The 17,294-nt window shown below is 34.5% G+C and overlaps 1 protein-coding gene across 4 annotated transcripts in view; it reads right to left on the minus strand.

The window, feature by feature from the left end:
- The window catches only part of ncam2.L (neural cell adhesion molecule 2 L homeolog), a 148,415-nt gene that overhangs the window by 41,781 nt on the left and 89,340 nt on the right, over positions 1–17,294 (minus strand). For all 4 annotated transcript variants that reach the window (XR_005965288.1, XM_041581586.1, XM_018245437.2 and 1 more), the window contains exons 8-12: positions 14,619–14,764; positions 11,806–11,956; positions 10,107–10,294; positions 7,202–7,298; positions 882–1,055 (exon numbers count right to left, since the gene is read on the minus strand). Coding sequence is in view for 3 of the 4 variants with exons in the window: in XM_041581586.1 (XP_041437520.1) it covers positions 882–1,055; positions 7,202–7,298; positions 10,107–10,294; positions 11,806–11,956; positions 14,619–14,764 (756 nt within the window). In the remaining variant the exon portion in view is untranslated. The remainder of the gene's footprint in view (positions 1–881; positions 1,056–7,201; positions 7,299–10,106; positions 10,295–11,805; positions 11,957–14,618; positions 14,765–17,294) is intronic.

Genomic DNA, 17,294 nt, shown 5'->3' on the forward strand with positions numbered 1-17,294 from the left:
CTCTTACATAAATTCTATATACCCATATCTATACTAACTATAGAGTTTAGTATCACAGTAGCCTTTGATGTTATGTCTACCCAAGAAATCATCCAAGCCACTCTTAAAGGCATTAACAGAATCAGCCATCACAACATCACCAGGCAGTGCATTCCACAACCTCACTGTGAAGAACCACCTACGTTGCTTCAAATTAAAGTTCTTTTTTTCTATTCTGAAGGGGTGGCCTCTGGTACAGTGATTCTCTGTATGGGTAAAAAGGTCCCCTGCTAATTGTCTATAATGTCCTCTAATGTACTTGTAAAGTATAATTATGTCCCTTCACAAGTGCCTTTTTTCCAGAGAAAACTCCCCTCATAATTTAAGTCTTCAATCCCTCTAACCAATTTATTTGCATGCCCCTGCACTCTCTCCTGCTCATTTACTGTATATTGTTTACCAGGGACCGATAAAGAGGCATAATTATGTTTTCATCCCTTGAGTTAATGCCCATTTTTATGCAAGACAGAACTGTATTTGCTTTTGTAGCCACAGAATGACACTGGCCAGATTTTGACAACTTGTTATCTACAAAACCCCCCACAATTTTAATGTTTCTAGCTGCCAATATTGTGTAAGAAATCTTTACAGGTCCACATGGGATTTGAGAACCTTTCAAACATGTTAGGTAAGAGCCAACTTATACTTCAAAAACATTAGCATATTAATCTATTTTATTTTATAATAACGCATAATATCATGTATGTAATACGTACATTTGAGGTCAATTTACAGTAAAGAAATCCTGCATGGTTACATAATTTGTGGATTTGGTGTAGATTTAGTGACATTTTAGCAATGAGTTAAATTATTTAGTATATACTTTTATTATTGATACTCACTCTGTGTTCCATGAGATCGGACAACTTTCCATATTTCTGATGATACTTCCTTGAAATCCATTTGATAATGGTGAATGGGAACACCTCCATGTGAGTCTGGTTTGTTGAAAAACACTTTGGCATATGTTTGTGAAAGCTCTATAACTCGCAAGCCATAGGGATTGGAAGGCACATCTAAAAAAAATAATGAAATTGTAATTAAATTTGACTGCATTAAATGTGAGCCAAATGAAAAAAAAAAAACATATTCTGTGAAGAGAAAATCTTGTCTGGAAATCTTTATCTATTTCTAAAAATAATTTGATCTTCTAAAGATCAAGACAATTAAATTTTAGTAATTGCCAATTAGACAATTAATGGGAATGAGAACATGAATCACAATATTTAAATTGGGAGCATTCAGAGTAAAATTAAAAGTCAATATTTAGGAAAAGCCTACATATGCATAATTAACTATGACCATATTCATTGCAAGTTTATGGTATTTTTTTTAAGAAATTGCCTTTTCACAAAGCCTAAAGTATATTCACACTGCAGTACTTTAAAACAAATGGTTGAGACAATGTTTCAGATGATATGATAAAATGACAATTTGAAAACATCAAAATGTGTACATGGTGTCATCGGTAGAGCATAAGCTATGGGTCAAATCTCAAGTCTACAAGTCAAAATTGTAGACTTGAGGGGGCCAAAATGTTGGACACACATTGAGGGGGCCAAAATGTTGGACACATACAGATGCAGCCACTTTTGTTTGTCTGTTTGACACAGAATAACTAAACACAGATATCCCATTTATCTCATTTAACACAGAAAACTGTGTCACAACATCCCATCTAATTAAAGCATTCACCATTGTTCACAATGGTGCTTTGGTATGCTAATGAAAAGGTTAAATGCATTAAATGAGTTAAGATAACTTTAGATAACACAGTTTCTTCAATTAACTCTGAGTCATGACGCATTTAACTCACAAATCCAAGTGGCTTCATCTGTATGCTAATAAAGGTGATTTGATTCACTAAAAATGTGGAGTGCGGTTCTATGTGACATATAAAGTAAAACTACTTTGGACCGGCACCCACGAATATATACCAAATCCGGATTAGGGTGCGGTTGCCTGCGAACACACACACACACACTCACACACACACATACACACACACACACATATATATATATTGATAAACCAGCCTCTTAGTAAGGGAAGAGTTTATTATTCAGAATGCTAGTTACTATACAGCTCGTTTATCAACATTTGAATTTAAATGTTTAAAGGAATTTGAGTTTTTTTGTGATGAAAAAAATTCAAAAATTCATATTCATATTCCAAAACTGGAACTTATTGAATGAAAAATCCAATACTTAAAAGCTGGCAAGTATATGCAGAAGTCAATCAGAATTATCCTAGCAAAATGTAAGCAAAATTTTAAATTTGAGGTTTCCATATTTTTTACTTAGTTTGTAGACCAATTAAAAAGGATTAGTAAAATGCAAATTGGCTGAATTTGAGTTTTTCAACCAGTATAATTTTGTGGTGAAATTTGCAATTTTGCCAGAAGTTAACTTTTTTGAGAAACCGTCTTTTTTTCTTTTTTTACTTGAACAATTATCTAGAATTTTTTATTTAGCTAATTGTTCTTTATTAATTCATTCTAATAACTATAGTCAGAAATAATACACTATATTCACAGATTTTACACATGTTAAAAATTATTTTGTACATATGCCACCATTTTATTATTATTATTATTAACATGTATTTATTTAGCGCCAACATATTGCGTAGCACTGTAAAGTAAATGTGATTATACAACTACATCACATGAATTACATATATAGAATATATGGAGTAACAAACATCACAATCAATACAGGTACAAAGAGGTGAGGAAGGCCCTATGCATAGGCATACAGTCTAAAGGGAAGGGAGTAATACACAAGGTGTGGGAGTGGGCAAAATCGAAGTAAGTGGGTGAGAAATGTGGTACTGTATGTGGTGTTGCGTTTGGTAGTTAAGCAGAGTGAGGGTAGGCTTCTCGAAAGAAGTGCGTTTTCAGAGATTTTTTGAAAGCAGAAAGGTTGGGAGAAAGTCGGACAGACCGTGGGAGAGCGTTCCAGAGGAGGGGTGCAGCCCTTCCAAAGTCTTGAATGCGAGCATGTGAGGAGGTAATGAGAGAAGAGTTGAGTAGCAGGTCAGTAGAGGAGCGTAGTAAGCGAGTGGGTGAGTATATAGAGATGAGTTCAGAGATGTAGGGTGGAGCAGAGTTGTGAAGTGCTTTGAAAGTCAGTGTCATTAATTTGAATTTGATTCTGAAAGGTAACGGAAGCCAGTGCAGGGATTGACAGAATGGCGAGGCAGAGGAGGAGCGGTTGCTGAGGTGTATGAGCCTCGCAGCAGTGTTCATTATGGACTGGAGAGGTGACAGTCTCTGGAGGGGGAGGCCAATTAAAAGAGAGTTGCAGTAGTCTAGACGTGATATGATGAGAGAGTGAATAAGAATTTTGGCAGCGTCTTGGGTGATAAATGATTGTATTTTGGATATGTTCCTTAGGTGGAAGTGACATGATTTAATAAGTGATTGGATATGAGGAGTGAATGACAGGGCAGAATCTAGGATAACCCCAAGGCACCGGGCCTGGGGAGAGGGGGTGATAGTGGAATTGTTAACTATGATGGATACTTCGGGGATGCTACTGGTGTTAATTGGAGGAAAGAGAACCATTTCAGTTTTAGAGAGGTTTAATTTAAGGTAGCGTTGCGACATCCAGGTAGAGATAGCGGACAAGCAGGAGGAGACGCGAGTTAGGAGTTCTGGGTTGAGATCAGGAGATGAGAGATAGATCTGAGTATCGTCAGCATAGAGGTGGTAGTGGAAACCATATGAATTTATTAATTTGCCAAGGGAGGAAGTATAGAGGGAGAATAGTAATGGTCCCAGGACAGAGCCTTGAGGAACTCCAACAGAAAGAGGTAGGGGAGAAGATGATACTCCATTGTAGGAGACACTGAAGGAACGATTGGTGATGTAAGAAGAGAACCAGGACAGGGCTGTGTCACGAAGGCCAAGCGACTGGAGGGACTGGAGGAGGAGAGGGTGATCTACAGTGTCAAATGCGGCTGAGAGGTCAAGTAGTATTAGTAGTGAGAAATGATTGTTGGCTTTAGCGGTTAAAAGGTCATTAGTTAGTCGAGTCAGGGCAGTTTCCGTGGAGTGTTGTGGCTTAAAACCAGATTGTAGGGGGTCCAGCAGGTTATTGTCAGAGAGGAATGAGGTAAGTCGGTTGTAGACTAGGCGCTCAAGTAGTTTAGAGATGAAAGGTAGCAGAGAGATAGGTCGGAGGTTGTCGAGATTGGAGGGATCAAGAGAGGGTTTTTTCAGAATGGGGGTGACAAGAGCATGTTTTAGTTGAGAAGGAAACAGTCCAGTTGAGAGCGAAAGATTAAATAGGTGAGTTAAGGCTTTGATTAGACAAGGATTGGTATTGCGGAGAAGTTTTGAGGGAATTGGATCAAGCGGGCAGGTGGTAAGGTGAGAAGAGGCCAGAAGCTTTGAGACTTCCTCATCAGTGACAGGGGTGAAGGAGCACAGGAGAGACTGGGGAGTGTGGAGGGAGGGTGGTGGAAGTCTAGGGGGGTTGAGTAGTGTAATGTCCCTTCTGATAGTGTCAATTTTGTTTTTGAAGTGCTCAGCAATATCTTGAGCAGAGACAGATGTGCATGGGGGGGGTGGAGAAGGGGAAAGGAGAGTGTTAAAGGTGGAGAAAAGTTGTGCTGGTTTTTTAGAAAGGGAGTTAATGAGTGAAGTAAAGTATGTTTGTTTGGCTTGGAAGAGGCACGTGTTAAAGGAGCGCAGGGCAGATTTGTAGCTCCAAAAGTCTGATTCTGAACGGGATTTGCGCCAGCGACGCTCAAGTGCACGTGAGTGTTTTTGGAACGCTTTTGTATGAGCAGTATGCCAAGGTTGAAGTGGTTTGGGTCGAGAACGTTTAGTTTTTATAGGAGCAAGCTCATTTAGGGCATTGGTGAGAGTACTATAGTAGACAGAGGTAGCCACATTAGGACATGAGATGGCTGAGATATTAGAGTGAAGAGACTCAAAGGAGGAATAGAGATGTGACACGTCTACAGCTTGCAAGTCACGGTAAGTACGTGTTTGGGGAATAGCAGGGGGTGAGGAGGGAGTTAGTGAGAGTTGAAATGTGAGCATATTGTGATCAGAGAGGGGAAATGGTGAGTTAGTAAAATTGGAGATTGAACAGAGTCTGGTAAATAAGAGATCCAGAGCATTACCATTTGAGTGAGAGGGGGAGTCTGAGCACAAAGATAAGCCTAGGGAGGAGGTTAGTGAAAGAAGTTTAGAGACAGAAGAGTTGTTAGAGACAGAAGAGTGGTATATTAAAGTCACCTAATATGATGGATGGGATGTTAGATGAAAGAAAGTAAGGAAGCCAAGCAGCAAAGTTGTCCAGAAATTGTGCAGTTGGTCCTGGTGGTCGATATATAACAGCAATGCAGAGTGAAACAGGAGAAAAGAGCCTAATGCAGTGAGCCTCAAATGAGGAGAATGATAAAGAGGGAACAGGTGGAAGAACTTTAAAAGTACAGCGAGGAGAGAGAAGCAAACCCACCCCACCTCCAGGTCTGTTACCAGGTCTGGGAGTATGAGTAAGGTGTAGGCCCCCATAGGACAGGAAGCAGGTGAGGCAGTGTCAGTAGGGGAGAGCCAGGTTTCAGTAAGCGCAAGTAGGTTAAAGGAATTTGCAATGAAATGGTCGTGTATAGCGGTGAGTTTGTTGCAAACAGATCTGGCATTCCAGAGAGCACATGAAAGATTAACTGGGTTTTTGGGTATAGGAATAAGTGTTCTGTACTGTTTGAAATTGCTCCGGAGAGAAGGAGCTCGTGGCCGTGATATAACTGGGATGGGGTAAGGGCCAGGGTTTGGTGAAATGTCCCCAGCTGCTAGCAGTAGAAAGGAAAGAAAGACTAAGTGAGAGTGGGATTTATAAGTCCTTGGTTTGTATGAAAAGGAGGAGTTTTGTGGAATAGCTAAACAGAGTACTTTATAAACTTCATGTGTGGAGAGGGAAGGAGAGGAGAGTAGAGAGGCTGAGATTTGTATAGAACTGGGATTTGATGGAGGAGGTAGTGAAAAATGTTTTATGAAACATGAGAGTGAAAGGAGGAGAAATGCAGGATAAAGCATGTTTGGAGTAAGAAGTTACAAACTAGCAGGTACAAACAAATCTGTTTTCTTCTTATCCCAGATGGTTCACTGTTGATTGCAGGGGAATCTGGTTCCTTTTGCCTTGTCAATGCCTTGTCCAACTGCCTTGTTTAACTGTCATTTCTAAGCACTTGTGAAACTTTAGCACTTTGGAAAGGTTAGCACTCGTGCCATGCCCCAGACACGAGTGCCATCCCCAATACTGGGTCTGAATTTATATGTAGCTGATTGGGAAAACCAGAGCCTAATTAATCAATTAAATAGCTAGCAAAGGGCAGAGTTTTACAGACACCAGAACCAGGTTTGGGGCTATAAAAATATCTCTTGTTCACGGAGGAGGGGACACAGATGTGTGCTTTAGATATTTATCAAAGAACTAAAGTAGAATAGGCCTGACAGACAAAAGTTATTGGGGTTAACAAATACAATTAGGGATATAGCAGAATTACCAGAATAAACAGTTGCAGTATATGGATATGGCAGTGTATGGATATAGCAGAATAAAAAACAAGATGCAGGAGAAGCGAGCATTGAAGTGAAAGTGACCAAAAGTTTTTCCCTGCTTAAATGTAATACACCATGTCTTCCCTTGAAAAAAAGATCACAGCTGCAGTTGAAGTTCCTATTTTTTTTCAGTCAAAATCATGTGCACAGTTCTAGACATAAAAATTAGTATTAATCAGAAGAAATAATAAATCAAATTACCTCATTGCAATGCATAGATAGATAATAAAGAGCTGCACTCCTGATGCAAAACAAATCAAGTTAGTGTATATTCAGAGACTGAATAAAAACAAATTTGGTTTTTCTTGCATCAAGACTCACGTGCGGGACTTATTTATTTATACGTATACTTAATCTTCCCAGCACTGGAACAGTTGTTACAGTTTTCTGTGTGCACTTTGCTGGACCTATATATATATATATATATATATATATATATATATATATATATATATATATATATATATATATATATATATATATATATATATATATATATATATATATATATATATATACATATGAAAATATATATCAAATATAAATTTACAAGTAGATTATGCAATATAATTTCACTTTTCTTACCAGCTAGTGTAAGTATGTATTCTTGAATTCTTGATCCTATTGAATTTATAGCTGTGCAGTTGTAACGTCCAAAATCATTGTCTGATAATGGTGTTATCTGAACAAAAAAAAAACAAAAAAAAAAAACCTTCAGTTTTATTATGATTCTATTATTTTACACCACTAGGACTTTGTATCAGTGGCAGACATTATGCAATATTTTCCAAAAAGAAAGGCAACTCATTTATATGAATTTAGCACCAATTATTTTATCCATAAAATTCTAGAAGAGTAGTGGAATTTTAAGAAAATCTATTCCAACATATAAACTATTTAACATACCCACTTAGGTATTTGACCCTTTAAAAACAACAATTCCTACTTTTGTTTTCATGTACCCTACTGTACTTAGTACTAAATAAATAAAAATAAACATACATACATGCTGACTTTGACAAAAGCGAGCAACCATAAGAAATATAATATATGATTCAGACACTAATCGCTGGTAGTGAAAATATTCTGCTTTTGCTATTCTGTTATTGGAACATTCCAGAATTTAAAGGATAAAGTAGGGAAGTCTTTTTTTCTTTTTTAAAGGAACTGTGCCAGAACCTGAAATAAAAAGAACACTTGGGGGCACATCTACTAAGGGTTGAATTTTGAAGTGAAAAAAAAAAAACCTAGAAATTCGAATTGTAGTAATATGATTTTCAAAGTCAAAGTTTGTTTTGATCGAATATGGCCATATGCGATCAAAGTAAAATCAATCGATCGATTGATTAAATCCTTTGATTCGAACGATTTAATGGATCGATTGAATGATTTTTTTTAAAAAAAACTTTGACTTCTAAATCTTAGCCAAATGTTGGCTATAGGCTCTAGGAGGTCCCCATAGGCTAACATAGCAATTCGGCAGGTTTAAGGTGGCGAAGTCGAAGTTTTTTTTAAAGAGACAGTACTTCGATTTTCAAATGGTCGAATATTCAAAGTTTTTCCAATTCGAATCAAAGTCGAAGTTGGATTTGGCCTATTCGATGGTCGAAGTACCCAAAAAATTACTTCCCTTGGTAAATGGGCCACCTGGGGTGTTATTTATTAAACTCCGGGAAAAACTCAAATTTTTTTGGGGTTTTTTTTTTTACTCAATTTATTCAAGATTTATTAAAGTTCAGTGCAGCAAAAAAAAAAGCAGGTCTGTGATGGAATTAGCCTGAAAATCTGACCATTTCGGCAAAACTCCGAAAAATTCTGGCTCTTTAGACCAATTGTCCAAAAAAATAGACTAATTTAGCAAAAAACCCTGAAAAAAAGTGTACAATTAGCTTGATTTTATAAAGTTTTTGCCTGAAACTATTAAGTCAAGCTTTTTTTTTTTTTTAATAATAAATAAGGTAGATTCGGGTATGGGAGTCTGTCATGTTTTTTTTTTATTTAAAGAATGGGATAAATTCAGATTTTAGTAATTAACTCTCCCGATTTTAAGAATACTATGTAGAAACTGTATGTCCCTTCAGCCAAAACTTATTGCTGCTAAATCCCAGAAAACAGTATCATTTGAAACTTCCTATCATTTAGGATTAAACACACAGACTACAAACCTCTTTCTCAAATTGAGTGTCTACCAAAGTATGGGCAATTAACAAGTTATATATAGTTATATATAGGTAAATTGGGTTAAAAAAAAAGAACAAAGTCCATCAAGTTTAACCCATCCAAATGAACCCCATAAAATAGAAACAGTACTTTCAGTGCCCACTTCCAGGTCATTAATAAGTAAATTAAAAAAGCAAAGGACTAAGGACAGACCTTGCTGTACTCCACTACAAAGCTACAGGCAAAAACACAGGTCTAGCGATGAGTGAGCCAAAATATGAATATAAATTATACTAAAAAAATTTAATGAAATTAATTTGCCGACTTTTTGCCATTTTGTGAATTTTTGGAAATCAAAATGGGTCAGATTTGCCCATCACTACACTGGTCCAATTAGAAAATATTCCATTTATGAATGTAATCTAATCTTTTCCCTTCAGACAGTTCTCTATCCAAGTACAAATTGTATGTAAAAGGCCAATATTGCATCCCAAATTCAAGGTTCCTGCTTACCTCAGAAAACTGTAATAGCGGGCAGGCACCACTTCTGAACACCAAACTCAATCAGTAGAAACCAGGAGCCCAAATTTTTGAATAGTACAAAAAGTCTTTATTTTACATTATGTATAAAAGATATACCTCCTCATAAAAGGCAATTCATTTGGTCTGGCAAGATAGACCTTCGATTTACTGCACCAAAGCTTCTACAATAATTAATGATCTTGAGATTAGCTTGATAGGCTTCGATTACCTTTTATCCCAATTATGGGACCTTATAAATAATGAAGAAATATAAAAGGCTTATGAGGATGCTTATTTATCAATATTTGATTTTTTTTTATTTAAGAGGATTTTTCTACTTTGAATAAACTCTTATTTAAAAAAAAACTTTATACAAAAACTCAATATTAGAACTGTGGAAAAAAAACCTGAATGTCTCGAATTTGTGAGTTTACAACCTCAATTTTTTTTTGAAAAACTCAAATAGCAGAAATCACTTAAATTTTGCCTAGGGCAGCTTCCATTGACTTCAACATACCTTGCAAGCTTTTAGGTGCTGAAGTTTAAATTCAAGTTTTTTTTGAGTTTAACTAATACTAGATTTTAAATTATAATATGAGTTTGTGAGTTTTAGTGGATTTTTTTAGTGGTTTTCTTGTTCATGTCTATGATTCATTTTATATTAGCCATATAATTTATAAGAATGATAGAAATGCTTGATTTTTTTTTATCAAATATATTCAATAAATAAAGTAAAACTCATTTTCCATACTGTAGAGTCAAATTCCATTTAGCAACACTGCATAAGGTTGGACTGGTGCACACTTACCTCTAGCAATATTCTTTTTCCATCTCTATAGGTTTTTATATTTGTTATATTTCGTGCAGGCAACAATAATTTGTCTCTGCTCCAGTAAATTGATGACTGTGGATTGGATGTCACATCACAACTTATGTTTATAGGGTTATTTTCCCAAGAATAGTAAATGGTTTGATTTGAAATGAACTTCGGTGCATCTATAAAAAGTTAACACAATTGTAAAGTGTCATATAATTTAATATTATATAATAATAAATACGCACAGGTTACAAAATAGGGAGTTGCTCAAAACGTTATTAGTAATGTAGACTAGAAAGCCAAAGCAGATCAAGACTGTGAGGGTGTTGGAAAAGACTAAACACAAGTGATATAAGATGGGCACAATATGCTAACGGTTGTATTATGAAAAGTAAAAACATTTCGCTAACATAATAACCTAGCTCTCGAGATAAAATTTATGGCAATAAAAGATGCTTTAATGGCACAAAATGTAAAGTATATGAAGTTGCACTCTGATATTGACCCAGGAAGAACACAATTTGATTGTATGTCCTTCTAATAATGCAGGCAACACAATGGCTTATTTGAGATTTCATGTGCTACAACATGTTTCCAAACTTAGAAGAGAGTAAACAGAGTTAAAGAGCAGTTAAAATGTAATGCACATTGGACAAGAAGGTTAGAGACATTAATCCCTAAGGGATTAAGTGTACATGAAATTAATGCATACAGTTATGGCTTTCATTTGATTTTCAGAATGATAATCTATATTTTTAACTCTATAGTGGTCACTCAAATTTGTACCTGGCAGTAACCCATTGCAACCAATTAGAGGGTTGCTTTAATTGTTCCACCTGCAGTTGGCTGAAAAAACTGATCTCTGATTGTTAAATATTACTGGCCAGGTGCAAACTTGCCTAGTGTTTATAAATGAGTCCCACTGACTGCCAGTCTGCTGAGAAACTGCAATTTTTACCTGTGGGTTATGTCTAGGACATAAAACTGAAATGTCCCCTCATAAGTTATTGGGTCTACCGTCAATTTAGCTATGTACTAAAAATAATACTATAATCAGTGAAGATTTTTCTACATATGTTGTTAAATTCTTACAGTCTGCATCAATGCGTACCCCTGAAGAAAGGGTTGACAACATATGTAATTTGCATTGGCTGGTGCTGTGAGCAGAGCTGTTCACTACTATCCTATTCAACAAAATCAATTCAAAAGGTACTGACTGTCAGGAAATGTTCCCTGACAGTCAGGAAAGTTTTTAATAACAGCAAAATATATCAAACTGCTATATATATATATATATATATATATATATATATATATATATATATATATATATATATATATATATATATATATATATATATATATATATATATATCCGTCAGGCATGGATTCACAGTGAATTTCCATCACCGTCACGTCACGTCCGTCACGTCAAAAAAATTGTCACGCGCATTAAATTGTAATGCGTCAAAATTATTCAGACACTCATTGACTTTAATGCGTTTAGTGAATTTTTCGACATTTCACAAATCTTTTCACAGACTTTTCTGGCGAATTGAAATTGGACAGATTATACCCATCGCTAAGCATGAAGAAAGAAAAATATTAGGTGCAAATTGTGGGGGGAAGTCACCTAAGATCATACAAAATCCAGTGTTGACATGCTTAAAAAAAGTATCCTTAAACTTACATTCAATATTTAGATACATGCTCTTTTGATGGCCACCAATTCTGCTTGCTGCTTCACAGTCATATCTCCCTGCATCAGATAACATCACAGATTTAATATGCAAGGAGGATTTTCCTCGATGTCCTGTGCTTTCTATACGTCCATCTTGGCTCTGTTAATGTCATAAGTAAAGAAAAAAATAGAGTAGGTTTTCAGAAATCATTAAAATGTTAACAATTCAATCAACAATTTAGATATATTAATCTACACCTTATCAGCATTAAATACAAATACTTGTTTAAAAATACATATATAAATATATAATTTAAGGGATACTAATTTTTTCTTAAACAGTAACAAAATATCCATTTACTCCAACTCTGTTAACAAGCAGCTATAATACTTTGTAAAAATTACTAGTACATGTCAGAGATCAGTCATTTTGAATTCATCAATAAGAGCTGTTCCCCTGAAAATACTGTAACTACATTAAAAATTGCCACAACACTTCAAACATTGCTTAATTACAATGTTCTGGAAGGGGGTCCTGCAGACCCTACTAACTCAGCACTCCCACCATGTTGCATCATGTGGGAGAACAGAGATACATAAGAGCACAAATTATAATTCGTTTCTTGCTTATTTCAATGTATCTTATGTCATGGACACTTGGAGAGAAAATGTCAGTGGCTCAGTGATTAAAATTTTAGTTATGTAACAATGTGGTCCGATTCCGAGTTCAATTCTTGATTGGGCACTATTTGCAAAGCCTTTTTATGTTTTCCCTGTCTCTTCATGGGTTTCCACATTCACCACAGACAGGTTTATGACCCATCATGAAATATTCCTAGTGTGCTTAGTGATAGTGTCCTGTGTGTGATAAAAAGTAGCAAAATTTTGCATCTGAAGAAATGGGAGGGAATAGTTTTACATTTTAAAAACTGTAGCAATATTTTAAAGTCACATGGGGTTAGATAAACAATACTGCTACTTATAATGAATAATAATAATAATAATAATAATAATAATAATAATAATAATAATAATAATAATAATAATATAACGAAGCTCTAATAACTATAATTCAAACAGAGATACATTTCATATGTTTTGTTCTGATATTGTTAACATTTTAGATAGAGACAATAAACTATTTCCTTGCAATGCATTCATTATTCTATTTAACCCAAGAGCTCTTTAAGTTAAATAAATGTTTCTTTTAAAAAACAGAATCTAAATTCAAAAAAGATATCCTCGTGTTTTAACACATTCCGTTTTTCAAAAAATATATAGATACAATGTACAAGGCATGAATTGCCTTTATAGCCATTTCTATATACTTAGAAACGAATACCTTTAGCACATATAAAAAAAAGTAAATAAAGTTTATGCCTTTATGAACATTTTTATTATTATGTTTTGTGCTTTGCTCAAAGAATTCTTAAAATGGCAGATTTATCATCATTCATATTTGACTTAATACCGCAATTTGTTGTTTTTTTATGCACAAATAGCGAATTTGAATTCAAGTTTCCAAAACTCCAATTTTTTACATCTATTAAGCCCCCAAATAAGAAAATTCAAATATATACATTTGGCATCTAAAGCTATTTTTTAAGTTTTGAGATTAGTTTGAAATGCCATAGACTCATTTAAAATGTTGGGTAGAATATGTGTTTGCTTAGTTTGAGTTGTTGTTTATACATCTACATATATAAAAATAAAAATTCAAGGTTTTTAATAAATTAGCACATTTTCACTGCTTACTTAGGAGAGAGTTTCATGGCAGCTATGTCGAAGATCAGGAAACTAATCTCACTTAGAGGGTTATTTATCCGAATTTATCTCAATATTTTCTGCTACAAACTCAGATTTTTAAGCTTATTTATTAAATTTTCCAGAAAATTTGCTTTGCGGGAAAAAAAAATTGGATTTCCACAATTTTTTTTTATTTTCTCATCCAATTAAAACGAATTTCACTAATTTTTCTGAATTTTCACCCAATAACTTTGGGGTATTGCATGAAACCCAGCACACATCAAAAAATCATTGGGACTTCTCCCATTGACTTTTATGCAACCTTGACAGGTCTGAGATGCCGGATTTTCAGATTTAGACTTTTCCATCGTGATTTTTTAAAAGTCTGATTTTTATTTAAAAAAAAAAAAATCACACATTTTTCGTGCTTTTTGTATTCCGAGTTTAGTAAATAACACATAAACAAACCAAAGTGATGATTAGGGCAGTAGTAAAATAAATGTTTTAAAGGGTATTTATTGCCTTGGCTAAGAAGAGTCTTCCAAGTTCTAAGAACAATAACTTGTTTTCAAAGCTCGGTGACTTTTTGGAGTTATTTATAAAAGGTTGAGTTTGTGAGGTCTGTGTGTTTTTTCTACCACAAAAACAATTTAAACAATGTAAAAACATCAAATTTATGAAGTTTATAGGCTAAAAAACCTTTAATACCTCAAATTTATCGAGTTTTTGAGCATGAACCAGTGTAAAACACCCAAAATCATGAAGGTAAGAAAAAAACATCTTCAAATAGTTAAGGGACCTCTGCCATTGACTTTTACATTAATTTCACAGGTTTTAGTGGAATATTTTTGGATCCTGACTTTTAGCAGCAAAATTTGAGTTTCTTAGTGAAACTAATCTGGAAAAACTTGAATTTTTCAAGAAAACATAACTCAACCTTTAATAAATAACCCCTTTGTCTCTGTGTTTGTATAATAAATATATTTAACTTAAAATGTGCACACATGTTCCATAGTGGTAAAAATCAATAACATTTATTATTTACTATACCATTTACGAAATAAAGAAAATCTCACCTTGTCCCCATCATAAAAAATCATGCCATCATTGGATCTTTTCCATGTAATTTCAGGAATAGGTTCCCCTTCAGCTTCACATGTAAGAGTTATATGTCCATGCTCAATTGTAGTTTCATTTTGTAGCTGTACAATATGAGGCTGCACTGTTAAGAAGATTATTTACATTACTGCTAAATTTATTTAGTGATGTTACATAGCATACTGACAGTCATAATAAGAGAAATATTCACCTAAAACAGAAGCAGTTTGATATATTTTCCAAAAAACACTTTTTAAATCTCTACAAATAGTTATTAATATTGCAGGTATATGGCAAACATTATGAAATATAGAATAACAAACCTTTGTTGGTTAATGGAGATTGTGATCGTGGCAAACATTCAGAAACTTGAAAAAAATTACCCACAGATTGAATACTGGCTTACAAAGTTTTTGACAAGACAGAGCCTACAAGCCAATGAAGTTACATGTGTGACTGCATTCACCCAAGAAAATACCTACTTCTCAATTAAAGGGGGCTAGTGGAGGAACCTATTATACTTAAATTATAATTATCTATTATAATTAAAGTATATATTGTAGCAGATATATTTGTGCATAAAGGTAAATTTATATTCACTAACTTGTGTTATTGGCATCTGCTTGCACAGTTTATGTCAGTATTTACCATAATTAAAGTATATATTGTAGCAGATATATTTGAGATGATTAAGAAAATAATGAGGGCTGATTTATTAAAATTTAAGATTTAATTTTTCTGCAATTTAATTTTTTTTTTTGCAGTAAGAATACTATTGTCATTTTAAAATTGAACAATTCAGAACTCAAATATTTAAGATTTATCAAGTGAAAAATCCTCAAACACTCAAATGAATAAATTTATCAGCTAAAAATCTCTGTAAAGGTTTATTGGTAGTGTATTATCAAAAGTCCCCAAATAGCATATATTGAATTTTTTATATCCAACCCTCTATTCTGTTGGCTTCTGAAAGCACATGATGAAATGTGAATGGTGTAAAACACAACTCTGGATACTCATGAGTACAATCATGCAGAATGTAGTGGAATCAATTAACTAATGGATTTAGGTGTGTTCAAACCTTAATGAGCCCTTAACATTATATGGCCACAGTATGCAGAGTAATTATTGTACCTGAAGACTTTTATAAGAGTTAGTATGGCTTAAAGACTTATTTTTTATTTTCTCCAGTTCAAGGCTGTGTTATCTTACAATATTTAATTTCTGCTCTGTTAAATTCCTAATCTGATACACCAAGTTATACATTTTGTATAAAAAAATCATGTGACTTTACTCCTTAAATATGTGTAGAAATGTAAAATGATTTCTTTGCCTTGAACCATAATATATACTGCACAAATGAAACATGTAATAAAGCACCTTAACAGAATATGAAGCAATAATTAGGCCAGAAACACATTATAGCCAATATTCATTTAATAATATCATTCAATAATAATTCAAACATCATCTCTTTCCATAACAATCCTTCCAGTCCGCAACAGTTATACATTTTCATTTTTTGTATACACAGACCTCATACTTAAAGGTGTGCTGAGGCTTAAAGATATACAACTCAACCTTCTATTTTAAATGCCTCTTAACTTTTAACTTAAGGAGACTTGATTGTGTTATATGTTTATTATATACAATATGTGTATATTGTACATATACATTGTGATTTGTATCTAAGAATGTTGTGTCATTTACATATTAGATAGTAACAGGACATAACAGTGCCAAGCTTCAAAGACACCCTATTTAGCACACAGTTGTTAAATCCCCTCCCCTTTGACCAGGGGCAGCTGAAAAAGCAAACCTTCCTGTCTACACACTGCCTTTCCCCCTTCCATTGTCCTGATTCTTGAATGAACTGCCTCAGAAATCCATGCCCTTCTCCCCAAGATTAATGTATTGGTCACTGACCAATCAGAACCTGACATGTACCTATGGTCAGTCTTTTAGGTTAATACAATAGGCTTAGTTAATCAGAGAGTCCTGGGAGTTCCTGCAGTGAGAAACAAAAACAAGAGTCCTCTGCACTCAACCCATTATCAATATATTTAAGACAGCAACATTTTGTGCATACTGCTACTAAAAAATGCCTTACCCTTTAAACAAAACAGGGATTGTTTGTCCATATATTGCAATATATTTAAGCTGGCCAACTACGTCAAAGTCATCCCATATCTGGCCAGTCCTATGCTTAATTTTCATCTGATTCATTAAGAATTCTATTGCTTCATTATACATTTTACAAAGGGACTAGGTTTTACCTGCAACTTACTTGCTGCTTTCAAAGTAAACCTCCATACTTGGCTGCCCTTTTATTAGACACCAGTGGGATCACCTGACTATAGCTGGGAAGGGTGGGAGCTACAACATGGAGCTGGTCACTGCTCCTGTATAAACTATAACAAACAAGGGAAAGTTGTGCTCACCACTATTTTTTAAAACCATTAGGCGGGGGTGCAATGAGGCTGTGACCACAAAATACATATAGTCAAAAACAGCCTCATTGCACCCCCGCCTAATGGTTTTAAAAAATAGTGGTGAGCACAACTTTCCCTTGTTTGTTATAGTTTATACAGGAGCAGTGACCAGCTCCATGTTGTAGCTCCCACCCTTCCCAGCTATAGTCAGGTGATCCCACT

Source organism: Xenopus laevis, chromosome 2L (genome assembly GCF_017654675.1).
Source record: "Xenopus laevis strain J_2021 chromosome 2L, Xenopus_laevis_v10.1, whole genome shotgun sequence".
In the NCBI taxonomy this organism is placed as follows: domain Eukaryota; kingdom Metazoa; phylum Chordata; class Amphibia; order Anura; family Pipidae; genus Xenopus; species Xenopus laevis.